This window comes from Schistocerca nitens, chromosome 9, assembly GCF_023898315.1.
Source record: "Schistocerca nitens isolate TAMUIC-IGC-003100 chromosome 9, iqSchNite1.1, whole genome shotgun sequence".
NCBI lineage: Eukaryota > Metazoa > Arthropoda > Insecta > Orthoptera > Acrididae > Schistocerca > Schistocerca nitens.
Genome location: NC_064622.1, coordinates 135,928,926 through 135,954,572, shown reverse-complemented (window position 1 = coordinate 135,954,572; position 25,647 = coordinate 135,928,926). Strand labels below are relative to the sequence as shown.

The 25,647-nt window shown below is 41.9% G+C and overlaps 1 protein-coding gene across 1 annotated transcript in view; it reads left to right on the top strand.

Annotated features, from left to right (window-relative positions):
- LOC126203264 (T-complex protein 1 subunit zeta) overlaps nt 1-25,647 on the top strand; it is a 73,934-nt gene that overhangs the window by 23,841 nt on the left and 24,446 nt on the right. The window contains exons 4-5 of the mRNA XM_049937519.1: nt 2,705-2,878; nt 4,946-5,160. Of these exons, the coding sequence (XP_049793476.1) occupies nt 2,705-2,878; nt 4,946-5,160 (389 nt within the window). The remainder of the gene's footprint in view (nt 1-2,704; nt 2,879-4,945; nt 5,161-25,647) is intronic.

The following is a 25,647-nucleotide window of genomic DNA, read 5'->3' as shown; positions in this document are numbered from 1 at the left end:
TAAATACGGTACATCTTGGGGAAAATAGTGTCGATAATGATGTCACTGATCACAGCAGAAATATTCTATCCTGAACTCTAGTACATCCATATTTTACTACTCGACATCGGTTGAGGCGAGTGTACATTATGCTGAGGAGTATACATTGAACTTTTATAGCTATGCTATTTCACTTACTTTGACAACTGTATTGCACAGCCCATTATGATGATTAATTTTAAATGAAACAGCTTAAATGTCAACAAGGAATGATTCAAGCCTAAATCAAGAAAACCAATCCCAAACCAAGACAGTGCCTCCCCCAGAACATCATTGTGATCACAATAAGCTCTGGTAATTACTATTGGCCAGAATCATGTCAGATTTACACACATCAGTCTCAGTGCTACATTACTCTCCAAAATTTTCTTCCATTGCCCCAGAGTGTGTTCTTTACACCCCTCTAAGTGATGCTATCATTCATTTGCACAGTGCAGTCTTGGTAGCAATATGACTGTGAAAACTATCCTGTCATTTCTGTCAAAGAATTGGTGCTGCTAGCCCCTTACCCAAATTGCAGTGAAGGTCTTCTGCAGGAATTAACAAAAATGTGTGTTCAGCAAGACAATACTCGCTGCTATAAATTTTAAGCTTTGGCTTACAAGTAGGCTACTGGTAGCAGGCAGAACAGTTTTGAGACCTTTTTCGTGGTAGTTGTGGGTTTAACAAGATTATTGTAACAAACATTGTGTTTGGAGGCCACTGAACTTAGTATTACATATCACAATTACTGTATTTTCGTTTGCCTAATGATGGAACAAATTTTAATTAGCAGGACCAAATGGAGATGAAAAGTTAGAAGCTGGTTGTTGTTGTGAGTGCAGTGTCAGTTCAGTCATTTTAAACAAGCTTGCATGGGATTTTGAGGGTATTGTAATAGTAGAGTGTGAATCTGTTTGTGTCAGAGCCTTGAGGATGATGATCCTGAGTTGTAAAATGGTTCTAGTGGCACTTGTGACTTCACCAGCATGCTACCATCCTTGATAGAAAAATAATTGGCCTATGTGTTTTGATCACGGCTGAACGATAATACTGAAATTATGTGCTATTACTATGAAGTGTTGCTCCAAGTGCATAACACTGTCTTCTCAGGAGTGCCAAACTGCTATTTCTAATTTCACGAAGAACTCTTTCGCTAAAAAAACTTCAGGAACAATGAGATAGTTAGGTGTACTTGGGGGTTCATGGGGATAGTTTCTGGCACTTACTATAAAGATCAGCCAGTTGCACATTAGTATACCAGTATGAGACTGGTACAGTTATCACAGGCAGTGCTGCCACTGACTGAGCTGTTCAGGTATGATTGATGAGCTAGCTCACAAGTTTTTTGGGAAAATAAGTGATTTGTAGGAAGAAGAAATCAACTTTCAATTCAGATTGAGAGTGTTTGTTGTTGTGTAATAAGAACTTCCCATGTCACACATTTTCATCTCCACAGTCAAACTTTCAGGGATATTTAGTGAAGATGACCTTTTTCAAAAGCAAAAACCCTTAATTCATATTGTTAAAGGATAATTTACGCTGATGTGAAAAGTTGTAGGATACCTCTTAATATGTCGGAAGTTCTTTTTGACAGTGTAGTGCAGTAATTCAATCTAGTGTGGACTCAACAAGTCATTTAGAGTCCTCTGCAAAAAGTATTGAGAGCCATGCTGCCTCTCTAGCCATCCATAATTGCGAAAGTCTGTTGGTGCAGGATTTTGTGCACAATGTGACCTGTCGATTGTGCACCATAAATTTTCGTGGGATACATGTTGCGCAGTCAGGGAGGCCAAATCATTTGCTTGAATCGTTCAGAATGTTCTCCCAACCAGTCGCGAACAGCTGTGGTCCGGTGATGTGATGCATTGTCATCCATAAAATTTCCACCATTGTTTGGGAACATGAAGTCCATGCTTGGCTGCAAATGATCCCAGAGTAGCCGAATGTAACCATTCCCAGTCAGTGAACAGTTCGGTTGGACCAAAGGACACAGTTCCTACCATGTAAATAGACCCCACAACATTATGGAGCCACCACCAGCTTGCACAGTGCCTTATTGACAGCTTGGGTCTATGGCTTCATGCAGTCTGTGACACACTCGAACCCTGCCATCAGTTCTTACCAACTGAAATTGAGATTTATCTTAAGAGGCCATGGTTTTCCAGTTGTTGGGTCCAACTGCACTGATAACTCTATGCAAATGTTGCTGCTTTGTCATTAAGTGAAGGCTGTTGGCCACTGCGTTGTCTGTGTTGAGAGGTAATGCCTGAAATTTGGTTTTCGTGATACACTCTTGATGCTGTGGATCTCTGAATATTGAATTCCCTGATGATCTCCTAAATGGAATGTCCCATAAATGTTTTGGACTTGATTATGGCCCACCAATGGGATCTCCTAAATGGAATGTCCCATGTGTCTAGCTCCACCTACCATATCACATTCAAAGTGTTAATTTCCATTGTTGGGCCATAATAAAGTCAGAAACTTTTTCAAATGACTCAACTTAGTACAAATGACACCTCCTCCAATGTACTGTCGTTTATATCTTCTGCACGTGTTATTACCGCCACCTGTATTTGTGCATATTGCTATCCTGGGGACTCTTACCACCTCACTGCATGTTGCTTTAAACACTAAAAGTTGTACTAAGATTTTTTTTGTGTGTGTGTGTGATGATGTATAGGGTTTGCATCCAAGAGTCATCACAGAAGGATTCGAGCTAGCCCGTGCACGAACACTGGAAATGCTGGAGAAAATAAAAGTGAAGATAGAACCCACCCGAGAAAACCTTCTTAATGTAGCACGTACTGCTCTATTGACGAAAGTCCATAAACAACTAGCTGAACTGCTTACAGAGGTATGTACAAATTACAGATTAAATGTCGCTTTATCAATAATAAAAGTTTTGTAGTGTATAGTTCACACAATTGCTATAACTGATACTAAAATTGTGCTGTTGGATATGTAGCGTTACACACCCCTTCTCCGAACCCTGTCCTTACGATATATTTAACTTTAGCAACTCTTTGAAATATTCCACCTAGTTTGACTTAGTAGTGTTTGGCATTGTGAAGCAAGCATCATTGAATATTTGTTTTGTGATTACAGTATTGAGTAGCATTATGGAGCTCCCTGAAGTGTGTGTAGTCCACTACATATCAGTGCTGGTTTAACTAAAAGCTGTTATCCAGTTCCTCTTGTGCTCAACATGGATGCTTTTTCCCTTTGCTCTTTTGCAGTTTTTCTCTTTCAAAGTGTGTCTGTAGAAATGAAGGAAAAACTGTGGTAAAGGGTAATTTGTAAAGCATCAATTTATCATTCAGTAGCTTTTTGTTTACTTTAGCAGACTGAAAACTTAATTTCAGTCAATTACTTATTGAGGATCAAAAAAGGACCTTGATGTAAAGGAAAGTGTTAGTAATATTTCCTGTATATTAGTTCTTCCTTGTCGTTTGTTGACAAATTTTTTGAACTATCTCCTCTGATGTCTTTCTGTTTTTTTTTAAGTACTTCACAGGAAAATCACTATCTCAGGGCATGTTCACTCTGTTCTTGAGTTTGAAAATATAACTCGAATTCATTCAAAATATAATACTCTCTTCTGTATTAAAAGTTCAAATTGTAGTTTCAGTAATCTGTTGTAATTTCAACTACAGCATCACAAATGCAAGTATCCACCTCAGTGCAAAATAGCTAACTTTGACATTGCTCTTATATACAGGTCAAGTAATACAGTTTTTCTTTGATTTATTTTTTATTTATTTTTTTATGCAACAAAGAGCAGTATCACAGTGGGCCAAAGTGATTCGCTTGCGACTTCAAACCCACACTGCTCTATCATCTAACAGCTAGCCCCAAAGACCATCCATGATTTTTAATGGATGGTCTTTGCTCAGCCATGTCATTTGGTGAATGGTGAATCATAAAGAACCACAAAATGAAATTCGTTCTTACACTTCAGAAATTAATACCTATACAAAATACACGTTCTTTGCTCTCATTACTGTGTTGCAGAAGTGATAGAAGTGCCGTACTGTGCTTTTGTGACGCTGCAGTTGGTTTGCAAACAGTTTATAATTCATTTGCACTGGTTCAACAGAATTGATTCTGCACTTCATAACTGTTGTATTCAAATATACAGTGTCTGACAAAAAATAAATGAAACTGCTCCCATTACTAATGAACTGTTTTAGCATATTAGTTTATTAATGCTGCTTGCCCTTGAACTTTGTTCTAAATTGTGACTAGTTTCAACTTGTTGCTTCAACTTAGTGGCAGTGAATGATCAGTATGCTACAGGTGTGCTGTGGTCCTCCAATTGAAGGCAAAAACATCCGTCTCATAGACGACATGCAAGGTTTTTGGGCAGAGGAAGGATCCAGTGCAGTTATGAGTGGACACTAATGTATCTTGCTACATTGGCACTCTGTTTATACATATTTAGTAAGTCCACAAATATGTATCATCAGTATTAGTTCTCTTGTGTCAGTCCTCATAGATGATATTTTCTGTTGAGGCTCAAACATGTCTGTAGTAACAGCTCACCCACAGTGACTGAGTTGATCCAGCAATTCGAAACCTATCACAGAGTAAGGACACAATTCAAGATTGAAAATTAATCTTGCACTAATACCTTACTATAACCATTTCCTTAATTTATGGAGTTTTTTTCTGTTGACCTCATAGTGTCAGCTGCGTGGTACCTTTAAAGTAATATGTGTATATGATTAACATTTAATGTATGATACCCATGTATTTTCTAATTGACTCAAACATTTGTCCATTTGTGAATTTTTTGTTTCTGTGACAGATTTTCAATATCATCTTTCACCAATTTGTGTTTACAATTTCACTGGATGCTATACATTTTTTTTCTAATTTTAGTGTTTTTATTTCTAGAATTTTAAGAACGTTGTTATTTCAGGTGTGTGTGGACGCAGTTCTAGCAATACGGCAGGAAGGAAAGGAGATTGATTTGCATATGATAGAGTTGATGGAGATGCAGCACAAAACAGAAACAGAGACAACTCTTGTTCATGGACTTGTCCTAGACCATGGATCAAGGCACCCAGACATGCCAAAACGTGTGGAAAATGCTTATATTCTTTCTTGTAATGTAAGCATGGAATATGAGAAAAGGTATTTTTTAAAAGTGGTAATGATTTCTTTAATTATTTTGGATTGTCTTAATGTTAAAGTATTTATTTATAACTATTGTGTTTTTACTTCTGTTGGCTTTGTGTGGTTATTGAGAAGTAGTGCCACTCTGGGGCAAATTATTTTGCTTTTCCAGTAATGTTAGCTTACTTACATAGCAGGTAAACTGTAGAGGGTCAGATCTTGGGAAAGAAGGGATGGGATATGTAAAATCACTGAAGACATTAATTAGGCACAAATGACAGCCCTTATTACCCGTTTTACATTCATGTGTACTTATGCATATTCACGCCACTATACAGTCTGGGAACATTTTAGGGATTCGATTCATAATTTCATTTCGAATTTTTTCCTGTCATTCTTTTAAGCAGTTTGCTGGAGCAATTTCATTTTGTCCTATGTGCTCGGCAGACCTGTGGAATCTGCAGATGCCACCATTCCTGGTGCATCCCCCTGCGGACCCCAGAGGTTAAAATAGGCCCAAGTTATTCCTGCTCGTCGTAAGAGGCTACTAAAAGGAGTCGCACACCTTTCAGCCTTTATGTGATGGTCACCTGTTGGGTTTGACCTCCATTTTTAAAACTTTCCCCGAATAGCGAGCCAATTGGGGAAGGCCACCTTACATGGTGCATCATGTCCATTGTGCAGTGAGATCTTTAGCCCACTTTCTCGTTGCATTGCAGTCCTGCTCATACTTCATCTCTTGGGTGAGGACACCTTCCTGGGTGCATTTTCCACCATGCAGTATGCAGTGTCGCTTTCTGTGCCAACGATGACCATGGACTTCTTAGCACCTCATATCCAGCATGGTAGCCAGTTCGTTGTGGTAGGACTGCCATATACCCTGTTGGTTGTAGCCCCCTGTGACAACACAGGGATCGCTCTGCTGATGCCTGCACTGTTAACTCCCCACATACGCCATGGAGTAGATGCCCATCTCCCTACGGCATTGGGACTCCTGGCAATGGCCATCCTATCAGGTGGCCCTTGCTGAGGCTGGGTGGTGCCTCTGGGGAGGCCCCCCTGGTCAGAGTGGGTGGCATCAGGTTGGATGACACGCCATGAAACATAATACGTCATCTCTTCCTGGTGGTCTGCTGCCAGCAGTCTCTAAGTGGGCAAAGTGCTAAGAAAGATGACCCCCAAATCGTTCCCCTCCCTGGCCACACCATGGGAGGAACGCCAGGCTAAGGATGGCAGTGAAACTTTTTCACCTGGTACTTCATATGTAAGAGTGTTGATGGGGAATCGTTCATGTCCATGAAGTCTCAGTTTTTTGTGGAACATTTGGAGGACAAGTTTGGGGAGGTGGAGGGCTTGTCCAAAATGCACTCTGTGTCAGTCTTGATAAAAACAGCATCCTCTGCCCAGTCACGGGCATTACTCGCTTGTGAAAAGTTTGGGGATGTTTCTGTTACCATCACACCCCGTAAGAGCTTTAATATGGTCCAGGGTATTATATTCCACCAGCATCTTCTTTTGCAGTCTTACGACGAGCTGCACACCGATTTAGAGCGGCGAGGTGTTCATTTGGTCCAGCGCGTCCATCGGAGTCAGAGGGATAATCAGGTTGCCGCTGGTGCCTTCATCTTGGCCATCGATGATGACACATTGCCTGAGCAGGTCAAGGTGATGGTCTACCGCTGTGACGTCAAGCCATATATCTCTCCCTGGATGCAGTGCTTTGTGCTGAAAATTCGGCTATATATCTCCCCGCTGTACTTCCAACGTCACGTGTCGAGATTGTAGATGTCCATCACATTCCAATACTCCATGTCCCCCACCTCCCGTCTGTCAGCTGCGGAGAGCGTCATTCACCTTTCTTGCCAGACTGCAGGATTTTACAGCGAGAAAGGAAAATTGTGGAATACAAGACCTTGGACCGACTGACCTACACCGAGGCCAAGAGGAAATTTGAGTACCTGCGTCCTGTGGCTATCCTTCTCTTAGGGTCAGTCCATACCAAGTGGTCGCTTGACCATATCAGAAAAAAATTATATTTGGTGACCATATTTGTTCTAGGCAGCATGCATTTTTTCGTATTTGCAAGCATCTACATTTTTACAATTATTCAGTTGTGGATTGTCCTAAGCCTTTCAGATAAAATGCTTTTAGTTCAACACACTCTGGGCTCCAAATTAACATCATTATCACTTAGCTGATTGTATTCTTTAATATATTTTTAAGAGTTCAAAGTTATCAGCCACAAATTAAAAAAAACTGAATTTTTGAACAGTAGTTTTCCAAAGAAAGATTAATTTCTCACCTTTAATATATTTTCTGCTATTACACTGTAAGTATAGTTACTTTTTATTGAGTATCAAGGCTGAGCAGCTTACACTTAAAAAAATACACTATTTTAAAAAATAGATTTATTTTTCCATCTTGTGGCCTGCAGTATTTTTGTTGGGGGACCAGGTAAAAATCTGAAAATTTCACATTTAATAGACCTTTATGATATCAAACTTCAATATACATTTCAACTTTGAGATTCAATTGGAAGTTATGGAAAAAAATTACAAAGGTGAGTCAAAAATACGTTTTTTAACATCTGTGATATGTAGGCTTATGGAATAAAATATCAGTTACAGTATATAATTTAATCATATCTATAATTACTTACTTTTTTATTGAAAATAAGCCTACTAATTACATTATATTGTTCTTGTTATTTATTTTTAGTACATCACTCGTTGAACATTTGATAAATTTGTTCACTCAGTTTGTGCGTTAGATTTTGCCCAGTCACAGTTGTAAATTCCATGGGAGACAGCTTCCTTGGTACATAAAGTGACATCCAGACTTGATCCTTCTCAGTTTTTTAAAAAGATGTCCTTGCTCCTGGAGGGTGATAAAATACAACACGTACATCTTGGTTTTGACAGTCAGTAGTATTAACTTCGCCAGTCCACCACTGTTCACCGTAAACACAAGCCACTATGTCTTTATTTTGAAGAACCAGTTGTACAAGTTTTCCACGCTGATGAAGTTCACTATCATGCGAAGTTAATGTGATCTTACACTTCAGTAACTTGTGTGAATGGGGTACAAAACAGTGAAAAGATAGTGCTTTTAATATTCGGACAAGTGTTGTACCTTTCCTTCAAGACACTGTCATTTCCTCACATTGTACAAAAACATGGGTAATTCCTTTGATATGTTTTTTACAGAATTCAAACATTTCGTGAGGTGTTAAGATATGACTGTCATCGGTCTGCCACAGACTTGCTTTTGTGACAGCTCACTTTGCTGTACCCCCAACACCATCACAAGCATTCTTCCCATGGCATAAAGCGAAATAGTGCCATTCTACATCAAACCCGAAACCTTTATGAAAGGAGATGTTAATAAAATTAGTTTTTATATTGACTTGCTGCCCTATCCGAAAAGTAAATCAGTTTTTTTTTTTTTTAAGGTTGATGATGTTTAATGTAGTTTGTTAATTTTAGTTGAAAAATGTGCACTGCTGTGGTGTTGTGTTCCAGGTAGTCTCTTATGACACAAAAGCTGTTGCTCATTAGTTTATATTCATCTTTATAATGGAATGCAAATGGATGAACTGTGGCCTGTTTGTTTACCCAGTACTTCCCTTGTACTTCACCTGGAGCAACAAAGGAATAATTTTCCGAAATGTCAGCAAGAACTAAGCATTCATCAGCTGCCAAAGTTTGCTTTTTGACTTTCAAACATTCGCTTTGAGCTTTTGCAATAAAATGATGCATTTTCAGATTTTCAAGGTTAGCCACCAACACTTCAAAAAACTCTTCTTGTGATTTTATGACTGTCACCATTTCAGTTCTGTCTTGTCACCTATTGTTTGTATTTTATATTGTCAGGCATAAAATTGTTTTCTTCGGATTCTTCAAACGTGTCAAGTAAGGCTGGTTTGCCTGCACAATCTTCACATTTTCCCTCAATCATACAATTGTAACTGTCAATATTGCATACCATAACTTCCAAAAGATCTTTATAGTCAACTCTATCACCTGTATCATCTTTATGTTCTGATGATACAAACGAACACATACATTATGGGTGCCAGATGCCCCTACAACAAAACACCATCTTGGTCTCAACTCGCAACACTTTGATCTTCCAATTTTAATGTCAGGATTTTCTTTTTTATATTCAGTGAATAGTTCATTTAAATTACACAATATTAACTTTTTTTGTCTTTGAATCTTAGAACTGTTTTCTTTCACAGAAACAGTCTTTTTGGCCAGACATCATAATAATTAATAACTTTATTGTGTCTTTATCTAGCAAATTAGATGCACTCTTCTTTTGTAATGCTGGTAAAATTCCTTGTTCTTTTACTAATTGCCTTGTTAACTTAACAAGACATTCTGACACATTAAATTCATCACTAACTTTTGCCCGACTCCAAGAATTCGGCACTAAACTGATAATCTTAATTTTATCCTCTTTGTTTGAAGTACTGCCTTTAGTTTTTAGTTTTTCTATCAAATCATCATATTCGGTTGGTGAAGCTTTAGAACTTCCATCTGTTTTAGTACAAATTGTATTTTGAAATGAAACTTCCAAATTCTTTTTGACTGTAGCTACCACTTTCTCAATTTTTATATTCAAGGCACTTGGTCTTTTATCTTGACTTAGTTTTCTAATTTTACTAGCAGGTGATATACCCAGGATTTCACAAGCTGTATCTCCTTTTTTAATTGTTGAAACTTCCTAACATATTAAAACTGTGTGCCAGACCAAGACTCGAACTCGGGCAAGTGAGGACGGATCATGAGTTGTGCTTGGGTAGAGCACTTGCCCGCGAAAGGCAAGGGTCCAGAGTTAGTCTCGGTCCAGCACACGGTTTTAATCTGTCAGGAAGTTTCATATGGGCGCATACTCCACTACAGAGTGAAAATCTCATTCTTTTTTAATTGTTGCTGATAAGTCACAAAATTCTGTGTCTGAGGTTTCACTATCCTTTCGCTTGTGGATTACAAATATCTTACAATAACATGTTGGACACAATGATTTTCCTGGTATGAGACTCACAAAAGGGCTTTTATTTTTAGAATAATGATCAAATGTTATTTCTCGCAGACCTTTTGTTATAGGTTTCATAGGTTTCTCAAAAGGATTCATGCAAGACTGACCAAAAAGGTGATGCAATTTTTTTAAGTGTTTCATTTCATGGTACTTGCATGTTGATTTGACCTCTGGGTAGACTCTTAAGTAAAACAACACTTTTTCCTCTTCACTGTAACTCCAATTAAAGTAATGTTTTTAATATACACTCCAGACACACTTTTATGACATGCTTCATTAATAATAACACCAACAGAACACCGAGACACCATTTTTCAACTGCACACATCAAGAACTTCTAGCTAAATAAGTGTGAGTAGACAATTTTTGGTGTAAGAGGGAAGACAACAATTGGACTTGTATAGGCTTGCAGATGCAATTGTTAGCCTGCTGAAACAATTACCACAGCATTGTTTCAACAAATGATCATTAGCTAGTGTATTGTGGTGTGTTACATTATGCAATTGGTATACTTTCTTTGATTATCTAGCCTACCAGATATTGCAGATGTTAAAAAATGTATTTTTTACTTGTTTGTATTTTTTTTTAATCTGATTTGAGGTTTATACTGAAGTTGATATCAAAAAGGTCTATTAAATGTGAAATTTTCAGATTTTTGTTTGGTCCCACAACAAAGATATTGCAGGCCACAAAATGGAAAAATATCCATTTTTTAAAATAGTGTATTTTTTAAGTGTAAGCAACTCACCATTGATACTCTATAAAAAGTAACTATACTATACAGTGTAATAGCAGAAAATATATTAAAGCTGAGAAATTAATCTTTCTTTGGAAAACTACTGTTCAAAAATTGAGTTTTTTAATTTGTGGCTGATAAATTTGAACTATTAAAAATGTAGTAAAGAATACGATCAGCTAAGTGATAATGATGTTAATTTGTAGCCCAGAGTGTGTTAAACTAAATGCATTTTATCTGAAAGGCTTAGGACAATCTGCTACTGAATAATTGTAAAAAATGTAGATGCTTGCAAATATGAAAAAATGCATGCTGCCTGGAACAAATATGGCCACCATTTCAAAATAATAAACAATAAATTTTTTGAAATATTTTTGTGACTACTAAACTTTGGGGAATTAACCCAGCAAATATAAAATTTTTCTGGGATGGTCAAGCAACTGGTGCTGGACCACTTGGTATGAATTGACCCGTTGTGCTGCCGCTATGAAAACAGTTGTAGCCCCATCAGTTCCGCGAGTTCCAGTTGGCTCTCAGAGCCGGAAGACTACACATGCCCCTTATCCTGTCCACCCTCTGGTCCACTGGATTCAGGACTGCCTCCACTTACTCCACTTGAGGGGCATCTCTGTGGCATTCCTCGGATCCCAGGGCATGTTGGTATCTGCGGAGATAAGGCAGCCGATATAGCAGCCAACGCTGCAGTCTCACTTCCTCGGCCTGCTGTTCGCATGGTTCCCTTCGCCGATCTACAGTGTGTTTTATGTTGTTGTGTTGCTCTTTTATGGCACGCACATTGGTCTACACTTCCTGATAATAAATTGCGAGATGTGAAACCCCTTCCCCGTGCTTGGACCTTTTCCTCCCGACCTCATCGTCGGGAGGAGGTAATTTTAACTAGATTCCAGTTAGGGCACTGTCTTTTTGGCTATGGACATCTTTTAAGTGGCGATCCTCCCCCACTTTGTCCCCACTGCTCTCAACCATGGATGGTGAGACACCTTTTACTTCAGTGCCCCTATTTTACTCCACTATGCACCCGTTTACAGCTGTTGCATGATATATCTTCCATTTTAGCAGATGAAACACACTCAGCCGATTGCGTCCTAGAGTTTATCAGCGTCAGTGAGATGACATTGGTCATTTGAAGCTCTTTTTTGGGGAAAACAACCCTCACCCCACCCCCCTCCTTCTATGGTAGTTTCCTAAGATTTCCTTCTGTTTTTAGTTTCCCCCTTTTTGAGTTTCGCTCCTATTGCTGCTGATTTCCCATTTGGTTTTTTACCCTTTCCTAATCCGCAGAACGGGTGCTTGTGACCGGAGCAGTTTTGCACCCTAAAACCATAACAAAAAACTACACCTGCCCCTTTGATGGAGAGCCCTTCCCTCTCTGTTGCTCCCACACCACCTATCTCGGGGACACTGTCTCCCCAACCATCAGGGACACGAGCCCCCACTTCTCAGCCAGAGAAGCATACATCTTCTTCGGCTCCTCTCACTAGGAAGGGGTCCCTTGGGTCACTGCCTTCACAGGTTTCTGCTAGTGGGAAAGTTGACACCCGCCAGTGACTGAAGTGCCCAAAAGCAGCTGGTCATAGGGCTTTACAATCATCCTCTATCTCAGAGACTGAATCAGTGAAGCCCTCACATCCAGAGAAACCTAAGGATCTGCGAGAGAAATCCAGAAAGGAGACCCCAAGACCAAGGGAATTGTGGTGGCATCAATACCACCGCTGCCTACAAGCTCTGCATCTGAGGATGAGGTGAAGATTCTGGCATCCACTGTGGACGTAGACCTCGCAAGACCCTCACACACACCATGAATGTAGCCTGTTCAGGAAATAAGTCGGTGACAGCAGGTGACTCTGAGGCATAGAGTGCCTCAGTCAGTGTTTCATGACTTCCCAGTCTCATGATGTCATCCTCCAGTGGAAGTGCGGCGGTTTTTTCCACCATCTGGCTGAGCTATGGTAACTGTTAAGCCTTACACCTGCTTTCTGCATTGCCCTGCAGGAAACCTGGTTCCCAGCAGTGCAGACTCCCACCCTTCGCGGCTACAGGGGATATTACAAGAACTGTAGTGAATATAATAGTGTGTCAGGTGGAGTTTGTGGATGTCCTGAACTCGGTATGTAGTGAACCTGTGCCCTTTCAAACTCCTCTTGAAGCTGTGGCTGTCACGATACAGACAACACAGGAAATAACTGTGTGCAGTGTGTATCTCCCTCCAGATGATGCACTGGTTGATCAGCTCCCTTAACCTTTCTAGTTTTGGGAGATTTTAACACCCATAACCCCTTGTGGGGTATCACCATGCTTACTGGCCGTGGCAGAGATGACAATGTTTCTCTTCCAACTTGACCTATGCCTCTTAAATACTGGGGCTGCCACACATTTTAGTGTGGCTCATGGTAGTTACTCGGCCATTGATTTATCAGTTTGCAGCCCAGGACTTCTCCCATCTATCCACTGGAAAGCACATGATGACCTCTGTTGTAGTGACCACTTCCCCATCTTCCTGTCACTCCCCAGGTGTCATGCCCACGGACGCCGACCCAGATAGGGCTTTAAACAAGGCAGACTGGGTAGCCTTCATCTCTGCTGTCACTGTTGAATCTCCCCATGTTGTGCCATCAATGTCGTGACTAAGCAGGTCACTACAGTGATAATTTTTGCCGCGGAAAATGTGATCCCTGGTTATCTAGGGTGCCCCCTGTGAAAGACAGTCCCTTGATGGTCGCTGGAAGTTGCTAAAGCAATTAAAGTGTGTTGGCGAACTCTACACCGACGTAAATGGCCATCTTTCCTGGAGCACCTAATAGCCTTTAAGCAGCTCCGTGTCTGTTTGCCTGCTTATAAAACGATGGAAAGGAGTGTTGGGAGAGTTAAGTGTCGACCATTGGGTGCCACACGTCACCTTCCCAAGTCTGGACAAAGATCAGACGTCTTTTTGGGTACCAGACCCCAACAGGTGTCCATTGCATTAACATAAATGGCGTGCGCTCTAACAACGCAGACGCGATTGCCAAGCACTTTCCTGAGCACTATGCTTGAGTCTCTGCATCGGAGAACTACCCTCCAGCCTTTCGCACCCTCAAGCGGTGGATGGAAAGGAAAGTGCTCTCGTTCACTACACCCCACAGTGAACCCTATAACGACTTATTTACAGAGTGGGAGCTCCTCGCTCTTGCACATTGCCCCGACACAACTCCTGCGCTGGATCGGATCCAGTCAGATGATTAAGCATCCCTCGTCTGTCTACACCTGTCTTCGTCATCTTCAGCCGGATCTGGTGCGATGGTATCTTTCTGTCGCAGTGCTGGGAGTGCACCATCATTTTGGTGCTGAAACCCGGTAAAAATACGCTTGATGTGGATAGCTATCGGCACATCAGCATCACCAACATTCTCTGTAAGCTGCTGGAACGTATGGTGTGTCGGCAGTTGGGTTGGTTCCTGGAGTCATGGGGTGTACTGGCTCCGTGTCAAGGAGGCTTCCGCCAGGGTCGCTGTACCACTGATAATCTTGTGTCCCTCGAGTCTGCCGTCCAAACAGCCTTTTCCAGATGCCAACACCTGGTTGCCATCTTTTTTGACATACGTAAAGCATACAATGTGACCTGGCGACAACATATCCCAGCCACATTGTATGAGTGGGGTCTCCGTGGCTCGCTCCCGATTTTTATCCAAATCTTCCTGTCGCTCTGTACTTTCCGTGTCCAAGTTGGTGCCTCCCATAGTTGTTCCCCCCATATTAAGTAGAATGGCATTCCGCAGGGCTACGTATTGAGTGTATCTCTCTTTTTATTGGCCATTAACGGTGTAGCGGCAACTGTAGGGCTGCCAGTCTCCCCTTCTTTGTATGTGGATGACTTCTGCATTTTGTATTGGTCCACCACTACTGGAGTTGATGAGCGGCACCTACAGGGAGCCATTCACAAGGCATAGTCATGGGCTCTAGTTTTCAGCTGTGAAGTCATGCGTCATGAACTTCTGTTGGTGTTGTACCATTCATCTGGAACCTCAACTTTATCTTAATGATGATCCACTCACTGTAGTGGAGACATATCGATTCTTAGGACTGGTTTTCGATGCCCAATTGACTTAGCTGCCTCACCTTCGTCAGCTTGAGTGGGAGTGCTGGCAGCACCTCAATGATCTCCGCTGCCTGAGCAACACTAGCTGGGGTGCAGATCGCTTTATGCTGCCGCAGCTCTACAGAGCCCATGTTCAATCCCGCCTTGCCTATGGGAGTCGGGTTTAATGGTTCGACAGCGCCACAGCGTTGCGTTTACTTGACTAGTGCACCACTGTGGAATTCGCCTAGCGATGGGACCTTTTAGAAAGAGTCCGGTGACCAGTGTCCTGGTGTAGGCCGGAGTCCCTCCATTGTGGATCTGACATTTGCAACTGCTCGCCAGTTATCTTGCACACATTCATAGCTCTCTTGAGCATCCAAATTAGTCTCCTTTTCCCATGCGCAGCAGGTCATCTCCCGCACCAGTGGCTCAGTCAGGGCTCACGATTGTGGTTCGTGGCAATCCCTTCTCTCCAAACTGGAGTCTCTCTTTAACAACTCTACTTGAGGTCCATTCGCGTACACCTCCATGGTGTACACCTCAGTCGAAGCTTCGTCTGGACCTTTTGCGTGGCCCTGAGGACTCCCTTGACCCTGCCACTCTCCACTGTCACTTCCTCTCGATTCTTGATGTGTTCCGGCTGGTGGTAATGTTGGTTTTGCCAATGTCCACAGAGGCCATTTTGAACAGCATTCTTTGTTGGCTGACTGCAGTTTATTCACTGCTGAGCTTTTGGCTATATCTCATGCACTTCAGTACATCCATTCCTGTTCTTGTGAGTCAGTTCTTCTGTTCAGACTCACTGAGCAGGTTACAAGCTATTGACCATTGCTACCCTTGCCGTACTTTGGTAGTGAACATCTCTGCCCTAGAATGGTCCAGTCATTCAGTAGTGTTTGTGTGGACCACAGGACATGTCGGAATCCCAGGCAACGAACTTGCTGACAGGCTGGCCAAACAGGCTACACGGAAACCGCTCCTGGAGATAGGCATCTCTGAAACTGACGTGCACTCTGTCTTACGCCGCAAGGTTTTTCAGCTTTGGGAGACGGAGTGGCATAACAGTATGCGCAACAAACTGCGTGTCATTGAGGAGACTGTGAATGTGTAGAAGTCTTCCCTGCAGGCTTCTCGCAGGGAATCAGTTGTCCTTTGTCGGCTCCCCATTGGCCAATGTGGCTCGCACATGGTTACCTCCTCCATTGCGAGGACCCACATCAGTGTTGCTGTGGCTCGGAAATGGCGGTCGTCCACCTCTTGCTGGGCTGCCCACTTTTAGCCGCTCTGCAGTGAACTTTCAACTTTGCCAGTACCCTATCTTCAGTGTTGGGTGACAATGCTTAAACAGCAGCTTTAGTTTTACGTTTAATTTGTGAGGGTGGGTTTTATCATTTGATCTGAATTTTAGCGCATGTCCTTTGCCCCTGTGTCCTCCATCCTAGACTTTTAGGGTTGAGGTTTTAATGTGTTGCAGAGTGGCTGGCTTCTCCTTGTTTGTTGTCCTGTCGTTCTTCTGGTTTCTCCTTTCTCCTGTTATTGTGCCATACATCTTCGTTTTCTGCTTTCCCTTGGGTAATTTTTCTACTGGGAACAAGGAACTGATGACCTTGCAGTTTGGTCCCTTCCCCTCCCCCCCTCCCCACCCCCCCCTTTTTAAACAAACCAACCAACCAACCAACCAACCAACCAACCAACCAACCATTCTTGGTGCTCTGCTGAATAAACCAGCTACATGTGCCACCATTGCTGAGCAGTAGGTGGCATGACAAAGGATTCACATGGTAGTTGGTGGCCATGACTTGGAGGGTAGAGCATAGCCAAGTCTCTCTCTCTCTCTCTCTCTCTCTCTCTCTCTCTCTCTCTCTGATATCCATGATATCCAGCTTTCAGGCAGAACAAACACACTATTGCGCTATTGGGATCGACCATTCAGATTGGGCTGATGGCTTCCTGCCTTCTGCATTTGTCTTTGTCCTTTCTTCTAGCTCTCTAGAGAGCAGGTGGCTTAACTTGTCTGGCTGTGGCTACATGCTTCTGGATCAACCAACAGCCGATTTAAACATCAACTATCTTCTCTCCCTCTTCCTATTCCATGATTCAAACTGTCTTCCAGAGTGGCCCTGAGCACTATGGGACTTAACTTCTGAGGTCATCAGTCTGTCATCCAGAGTGGCAGATGCCCTTACAATCTGGCCTGGATGAGCCCTCATGTATCATCACTATCAAGATATACGAAAATTTATTTGAATAAATTCTTTTATTTCAAAAACCTCCTGTCCAATGTCCTCGTCTCCCATCCTGTGTAGGCTCCAACACAATGCCTGTATGATACTTGTTTTGCAATTTTCTCACCTGCTGCATATCGTGAGTTTTCGAACTGTTTGTTCAAGTTGCATCATATTAATTTGAAGAATGCAGTCTTCTGAAGTAAATCCTGTAGTTATGCGAACCTAATGTGTCACCAAATGTAATGCACACCCCAATTGTAAAAATTAAAATCATAAAGAGTTTGTTGTCACATCACTGGTAGCTAAATTTATTGTACACAATAACTGATGTATACATGAATCTTCAATGTCCCATTGTTAAGTGACAGTTATTATTAAAAAAAGAATGTGTAACTTGATTGTCTCATGAAATAAGCCTCAAATGAAAAACTACAAAGAACGAAACTTGTCTAGCTTGAAGGGGGAAACCAGATGGCGCTATGGTTGGCCCGCTAGATGGTGCTGCCATAGGTCAAACGGATATCAACTGCGTTTTTTTAAATAGGAACCCCCATTTTTTATTACATATTCGTGCAGTATGTAAAGAAATATGAATGTTTTACTTGGACCACTTTTTTCGCTTCGTGATAGATGGCGCTATAATAGTCTCAAACAAATGGCTCACAATTTTAGACGAACAGTTGGTAACAGGTAGGTTTTTTAAGTTAAAATACAGAACGTGGGTACGTTTGAACATTTTATTTCGGTTGTTCCAATGTGATACATGTACCTTTGTGAACTTATCATTTCTGAGAACGCATGCTGTTACAGTGTGATTACCTGTAAAATACCACATTAATGCAATAAATGCTCAAAATGATGTTCCTCAATCTCAACGCATTTGGCAATACGTCTAACGACATGCCTCTCAACGGCGAGTAGTTCGCCTTCTGTAATGTTCGCACATGCATTGACAATGCGCTGACGCATGTTGTCAGGCATTGTTGGTGGATCACGATAGCAAATATCCTTCAACTTTCCCCACAGAAAGAAATCCGGGGGTGTCTGATCCGGTGAACATGCGGGCTACGATATGGTGCTTCGACGACCAATCCACCTGTCATGAAATATGCTATTCAATACCGTTTCAACCGCACGCGAGCTACACTGCTGGCCACCGTAAATGCAACACCCTGAAGGAAGCATCCGAATCAAGTGAAATTTACACCATGGATTTGCAGCGATGAGATATGCAACTGATTAGAATTTCAGCGCAGACGCACATCACGCGCGCCTGTGGCGCCACCTCATAGCGCCATTTAAGGCTTGGCGATTTCGACGAGTGTACGTTCGGCACGTGTGTTTACCTTGTGGTTGTTTCACAAGACGATCAGTTATGCCTCGTAGACAACAGCGAACATCTTTTGATCAAGTATCCGAGTTCGACAGAGGAAGGATAGTGGCTTACCGAGATTGTGGATTATCATACAGAGAAATCGCTAGTCGTGTTGGACGAAACCAAACAACTGTAATGCGGATATGTGACCGTTGGATGCAGGAGGGTACGACGGACCGACGTGGTCGATCGCATTCACCTCGGTGCACCACTGCACGTGCTGATAGGCAAATTGTGCACATGGCAGTGACGGATCGCTCAGTGACATTCCGAACCATAGCACAGCACATTGCGTCTGTAACGCATCATCCAGTGTCTGCGCGTACCATTCGACGCCGTTTACAGCAGAGTGGTCTGTCTGCAAGACGTCCATTGCTTCGTTTACCATTGACGCAGAACCACAGACGTCTCCGTCGCCAATGGTGTGATGACAGACGGATGTGGACGGCAGAATGGAATGACGTTGTCTTTACTGACGAGGCACGCTTCTGTCTGCAGCACCACGATGGTCGGATTAGTGTGGAGACACCGTGGAGAGAGGATGCTGGACAGCTGCATTATGCACCGCCACACTGGTCTTGCACCGGGTATTATGGTATGGGGCGGTATTGGCTATTACTCTCGCACGCCTCTAGTGCGCATTGCCGGTACTTTAAATAGCCGGCGCTACATATCCGAGGTGCTGGAGCCAGTTGTCCTTCCTTACCTTCAGGGCTCGGCCACAGCCATATTTCAACAGGATAATGCTCGACCACACGTGGCACGCATTGTCCAAAGGTTCTTCGTCAATAACCAGATTGAATTGCTTCCCTGGCCGGCTCGCTCTCCGGATCTTTCGCCGATAGAAAACATGTGGTCCATGGTTGCTCAACGAGTGACCCAGATTACATCCCCAGCTGCCACACCAGATGATCTTTGGCAACGTGTGGAAGCTGCTTGGGCTGCTGTACCCCAGGAACACATCCAACGTCTCTTTGACTCAATGCCGAGACGTGTGGCAGCGGTGATCTCCAACAATGGCGGCTACTCTGGCTACTGATTCTGGCAGGAACCACATGTCACAGACGTCTATAAACGTAATCATTTGATACTTGGTCAACATGTTATCTACAAAATAAATTTTGTTGTGCTACCTCTTGTCTTTCTTGGTGTTGCATTTACGGTGGCCAGCAGTGTATGTGCCAGACATCCATAATGTTAGAAGTACATCGCCATTCTGCCATGCAATGAAACATCTTGTAGTGACATCGGTAGAACATTACATAGGAAATCAGCATACATTGCACCATTTAGATTGCCATCGATAAAATGGGGGCCAATTATCCTTCCTTCCATAATGCCGCACCATACATTAACCTGCCAAGATCGCTGATGTTCCACTTGTCGTAGCCATCGTGGATTTTCCGTTGCCCAGTAGTGCATATTATGCCAGTTTACATTACCGCTGTTGGTGAATGACGCTTCGTCGCTAAATAGAACAAGTGCAAAAAACCTGTCATCGTCCCGTAATTTCTCTTGTGCCCAGTTGCAGAACTGCACATGACATTCAAAGTCGTCACCATGCAATTCCTGGAGCATAGAAATATGGTACGGGTGTAATCGATGTTGATGTAGCATTCTCAACACAGACGTTTTTGAGATTCCCGACTCTCGCGCATTTTGTCCGCTACTGATGTGCGGATGAGCCACGACAGCAGCTGAAACACCTACTTGGGCATCATAATTTTTTGCAGGTGGTGGTTGATGTTTCACATGTGGCTGAACACTTCCTGTTTCCTTAAATAACATTATTACAGCACCATCTATCACAAAGCGAAAAAAGTGGTCCAGCTGAAACATTCCTATTTCTTTACGTACTACACGATTCTGTAATAAAAAATGGAGGTTCCTATTTAAAAAAAACGCAGTTGATATCCGTTTGACCTATGGCAGCTGCCATCTAGCAGGCCAACCGTAGCGCAATCTGGTTTCCCCCTTCAAGCTAGACAAGTTTCGTTCTTTGTAGTTGTTTTGTTTGATGCTTATTTCGTGAGATATTTGGCACACTCACTATCAATGGACCCCACTGTATATAATGTGCTAACAAACATACCAAAATTGCAGGCAACAGTGAAACCCTTGTTGTACATTTTCGTGTGATCCACACTTAAACGCAAAATTGAGAAAAATGCAGAATCGAGGAAAATGTTAAAACCCTCAAAATAAGAGCAGAGACTTGTGTAATGGGCATATATGATTAAAAATTGTAATACTCTCCAATTCATTTTATAAAATCTGTGTAAGTGAAGGAAATTAAATGTGTAATACAATATTTATACAGTTATTTGTGGTGATGAATTTCGTTAGTTCTTAGAAAATCACAATGTGGAACAACAAATAAAATATCATCAAAAAATTGAAATTGGCATCTGTGTACAAGGTAATAGAGATATTTTCCAACATGCTATGACCACAAATTGTACATCAAAACACGCATTTTTATGAGATCTTTCCTTTGTGCTCACTCCAAAAATGCAAAAATTGATGAAATTCTGAATTAAACAGAAAATTGCGAAGTATGTTGAAAGGCATCGGAATTTAACATGTGGGGTTGTGTGTTTTCCGTCTGTAGCCGAGAGTAGTGCAACATACCAAGATGACGCAAGCGCAGTGACCTCTAGTGTGTTGCTTGTAATCTTTGTTCATTGTGTTGAGTGGCTGAAGTGAAGGTTTCTTCAGTGTTGTAAAGGTGCACTGTTTGCACTTCAAACTTGTCATTTGCTGTAGTGTAAACACAGTAGGTTTTGTGAAAGCACATATATACAAGCAAGGTTTCCTCCACGTGTGGTACTTACTTATTGGTATAAATTTCTGCTAAACGTGTCCTGTTAATTGTGGTGCCACGCAGAGTGTAAGGAGTAGCCTGTTGGCTGTCATCTGTAGTGGCATGATACATTTCAGATACTGTCTACAGGCTCTGAACAGAACTACTGTAAGTAAAATTAATGCATGGCAGTGAGGGCATACAAGGTATAACTACATAAACAAACACAAGTTGAAGCCACGGCCACTCCATTTGCTATACACCGATCAAATCAGCCAAATGTTGGAACAAGCCGCCAAGCAAGCTTGCTGTTTATCACTCTGTTGCTAGAAGCCATTGCATTTGCCTGACATCACCATGCTGTACAGTTATCGGCTGCAGGCAGAAAACAAATGTCTGAGATGTTGCAATCCAGCAGTTTTCACCATATTTCTTAGTTTTCAGTTTATTTCACCATGTAGGTTGTAAATTTTCACCATTTTCAAGGCAAACCTGAAATGAAAGAACCCCCAAAATTGCATGTTTAGAGGTATAATTTCTGGCAGTAGTGTGTACGCAAATGGCGCCATTAGCAAAAGTGATAAGTCTTTTCAGTTACCTCCTCTGTAGCATTGCTAGTGACAAAACCCACTTTTTTCCTAATGGGTCTATTATATGATGTATAATTTTGAAATTCCTTTCTTGTTTGTTTATGGATTTGTGATTTGGTGAAGTCATTCAACATAGATAGTTGGTAAAATTGCTGCCTTGAAGGAGAAGAATGAAATTCTTGCAGTCGCTTCGATTTTACTTCGGAGCCTGTTTATATGCCATAATCCAGTACTCTGACATTTTGAATGTGTTGTAGGCTAAGGTCTGTAAAATTACTATGTAGTGAGCTAAGCAAAGTGGGTTTGTCTGGCATGAAGTGGCACGTGTGCACGCCGTCAAAGTGTTATTCTGGGCTTGATGAGAGAAAGAGGGACTTGAAAAAATGAGTTTACTTCCCCACTTGACATTAAAAGCGTATTAGAAATCGGCCCAGTGAGTATCTGTAAACTGTGTAAAATATAAATTTAAAAGAAAGCTCACACACTACGGTTTCCCTTCATGCCTTCTATCACTAGTGCCGGTCTTTAGGACCTACAGTGTGTGGTGCCAAGTGCATACATAAGTAGTTTATGTAGTTATTGCAACTTTGTGTCAGATTTGAACATGAAAGTCTTTAAAATGCGCTATTGCAAAACCCGTGTTCTGTTCCCATGTGGCATTTCTGCCATATCATATGATGTGCATGAAAAGTATGTTTTCAGCTACAGGTATTTACAAAATGCTTTCATTCCTACCTGCACCCCTGCTGTTGAAGGGCTGCTCTCCCTCTCCACACATCCAGCAGGCGAACTCATTTTGCGTGTGTGTGTGTGTGTGTGTGTGTGTGTTTTGGTGGCTGCGGCGGCTGTTTAGTGATGTAACAAGTCGCCAGCCAACAAGAGCTCACCAGCTTGAAATGGCTGATGTTTCCTTAATTCTGACTAAAAGATTCAGTGTTTGAATTTAAAAGGGTCTTTCTGTTGTGCTATTATAACTCGTTCAGTGTCATCAGATGTCAATAGGAAGAAAATGGATTGTAGTCAAATGGATTGTAGTCAAATGAGATGTCAAGTAAGAATGTAGATTTGAAGTAAATCTTACTAGGAAGAAAAGTAAAATTTGTGAATTTTTAGCATTGATCTTATGGGTTTTTCACAGGGGTTACGAATTTATGGTGTAGAACTGTGAAAAACTTAAAATCGGAGAACATAAAACTGAAGTTCCATTGTATTCATTAATGTCATCATTACTGGTATCCTTCAAGCAGTGTACACCAGAAACATTCATTATCACTTTTCACATCATCCTTTGTGTCATTCCAGAACACATTACCTTCACCGCTGTCCAGAGTATTTGAAATGCAGCATTTGTTGAATCATTTTACGATCATTGGTGCTTCATATGCTTCTCCAGGGAACTGAATCCCAGTGTGCAATACTGTGGGGTGCAACAGTTTAATTTTTCCTATTTGGTTCAGTTCACAGTTTGGTTCGCAAAACCAGTTGGTACTGTTCCTCAATATAATCTTTGAAATGTTTATTTATACTAATACCCAGGGTTTGTACCACAGAAGTCATTCCTCCAGGAATAATTACTGGCTAGGCTGTGGATCTTCTTTTTACGTCGTCAGTGAATGACCACTAAATGGATTAAGGCAAACCATTGATATTGGTTTGGAGAGGCCACCAGGACAGAATTCGGAACCAACCGAGCATTAAAATTTGTCATCCACCTTTCTCTTGATTCTGAATGACAACGTTATCAGGAAGAGTTTTAAAGTTTTAAGTGTCTTGGGGCCTGTTTCGTGCTTGAAGATCAAGAAAGGGGAAATTTGTGCCATTCTGCTGTGATTGCCAGCATTATAGTTACATGCTGGTTTTCACACCCTGATGTTTTGATGGTAACTTTTTTGTCCGCTTCTCATCAATTGTATAATTACATGGCATCTCATCAACATTGCCTATTTGGTCTGTTGAAAAATTATTCTTTTTGTGAAGTGTCATGATGTAATGCTGCAGGACCCCATTCTCTTTTATATTGGGGGCATTATGGGGAGCACAGACGCGAACTCCTAAAAGTGCGGTGTGACAAAAAGCTCTTCTCATTATTACCCTGCCTTCCTCCATCAGAAATAAGCGGAGGTGGCTGAGGCAATACCCTTCTCTTCTCAGAATCAAGAGTGCTACAATGCTGCCTTTACTATGAGGGAGCTGGATCATCCTCTCAGTTCATCCTGATCCTCCGCCCCAGGGCCAGACACTGTCCTCATTCAGATGTTGTAGCATCTTTCTCCTGCTGGCAAGCACTTTCTGCTTACTACATACAATTGCATCTGGGCAGAGGACACATTTCCCAGACATTGGTGTGAAGCCACCATCATACCCATACCTAAGCCCAGTAATGACAAAAACCTTCCTTCTAGCTAACACCCAATCTCTCTAAACAGCTGTGCTTGCAAGGTGCTGAACATAAGATTCCTGTCTGGCTGGTATTGTGGCCAGAGTCTCGCAGTTTACTGATGACTGCACAGTGTGGATTTCAAGTGCGGTGTTCTGCAGTTGACCATCTCATTACTTTGTCCACCCATGACATGAATGGTTCTGCGGAAATCCCAGACTGGCCATGTTTTTCGATTTGGAGAAAGCCTACAACACCTGCTGGAGAACTGGTATCCTCTGTACTCTTGACAGGTGGAGCTTCCATAGCCGCCTGCCCTGTTTCCGTCAGGAATTTGTGAAAGACGAGGGTTTTCAAGTTGTGTGTGCGTTCCTACCTTGTCAGATGGTTTTATGCAGGAAACCAGTGTGCCTCAGGGTTCCGTCTTGAATATCGTCCTCTTCGCTATCGCCTTTAACCCTATAATGGCCTGTCTCTGACCAGGTGTCTTTGGCTCCCATTTTGTTTACGATTTTGCCATCTCTTGCAGTTCTCCATGGACCTCACCTTCAGTAATGTCTTAGTCGTCTTTACTCCTGGGCATCAACAATGGCTTTTTTTTTTTTCCACCGACAGAACTGTCTGTGTGAATTTCTGGCAGCACCATTTGATTCTCCCACCACCTTCACATCTTGGACCTGTTGTTCTTCAGTTGATGGAAACTACGAAATTCCTGGGGCTCATGCTCAATAGGAAACACTCTTGGTCCTCCCATGTGTCTTACCTGGCAGCCCACTGTATGTGGTCCCTCAGTGTCCTATGTTTCCTCAGCGGTACTTCCTAGGGTGCAGATTGAACCACCTTCCTCGGGTGCTATCAGACCCATGTCAATACTAGACTAGACTATGGGTCTTTCTTGATGCATCCCTCTTACGCCATCTCAACACTGGCCATCATCGTGGCATCCATTTGGCCACTGGTGCCTTTATCTTATGTTTGTTGGGATTGACATAAAGTCGTTTTTAACTTCTCTCTATCTTCAGGTTCTATAGTTTCGACTTAGGTGCTTATGACCCCAGTTGTTTTTACATCTTAAAAAAAAAAAAAAAAAAAAAAAAAAAAAACCACACACACACACACACACACACACACGCACACGCACACGCACAAAAGTACCAAGCATTACTGTAGAAATCTTCTTCTTCTTTTTTTTCCAGAAGTTAATAGTGGCATACAGTTAATATGAATGCATTTATTTAAGCAGTAAAGCTACAAAGAAAATAACAGGAAGTTAGT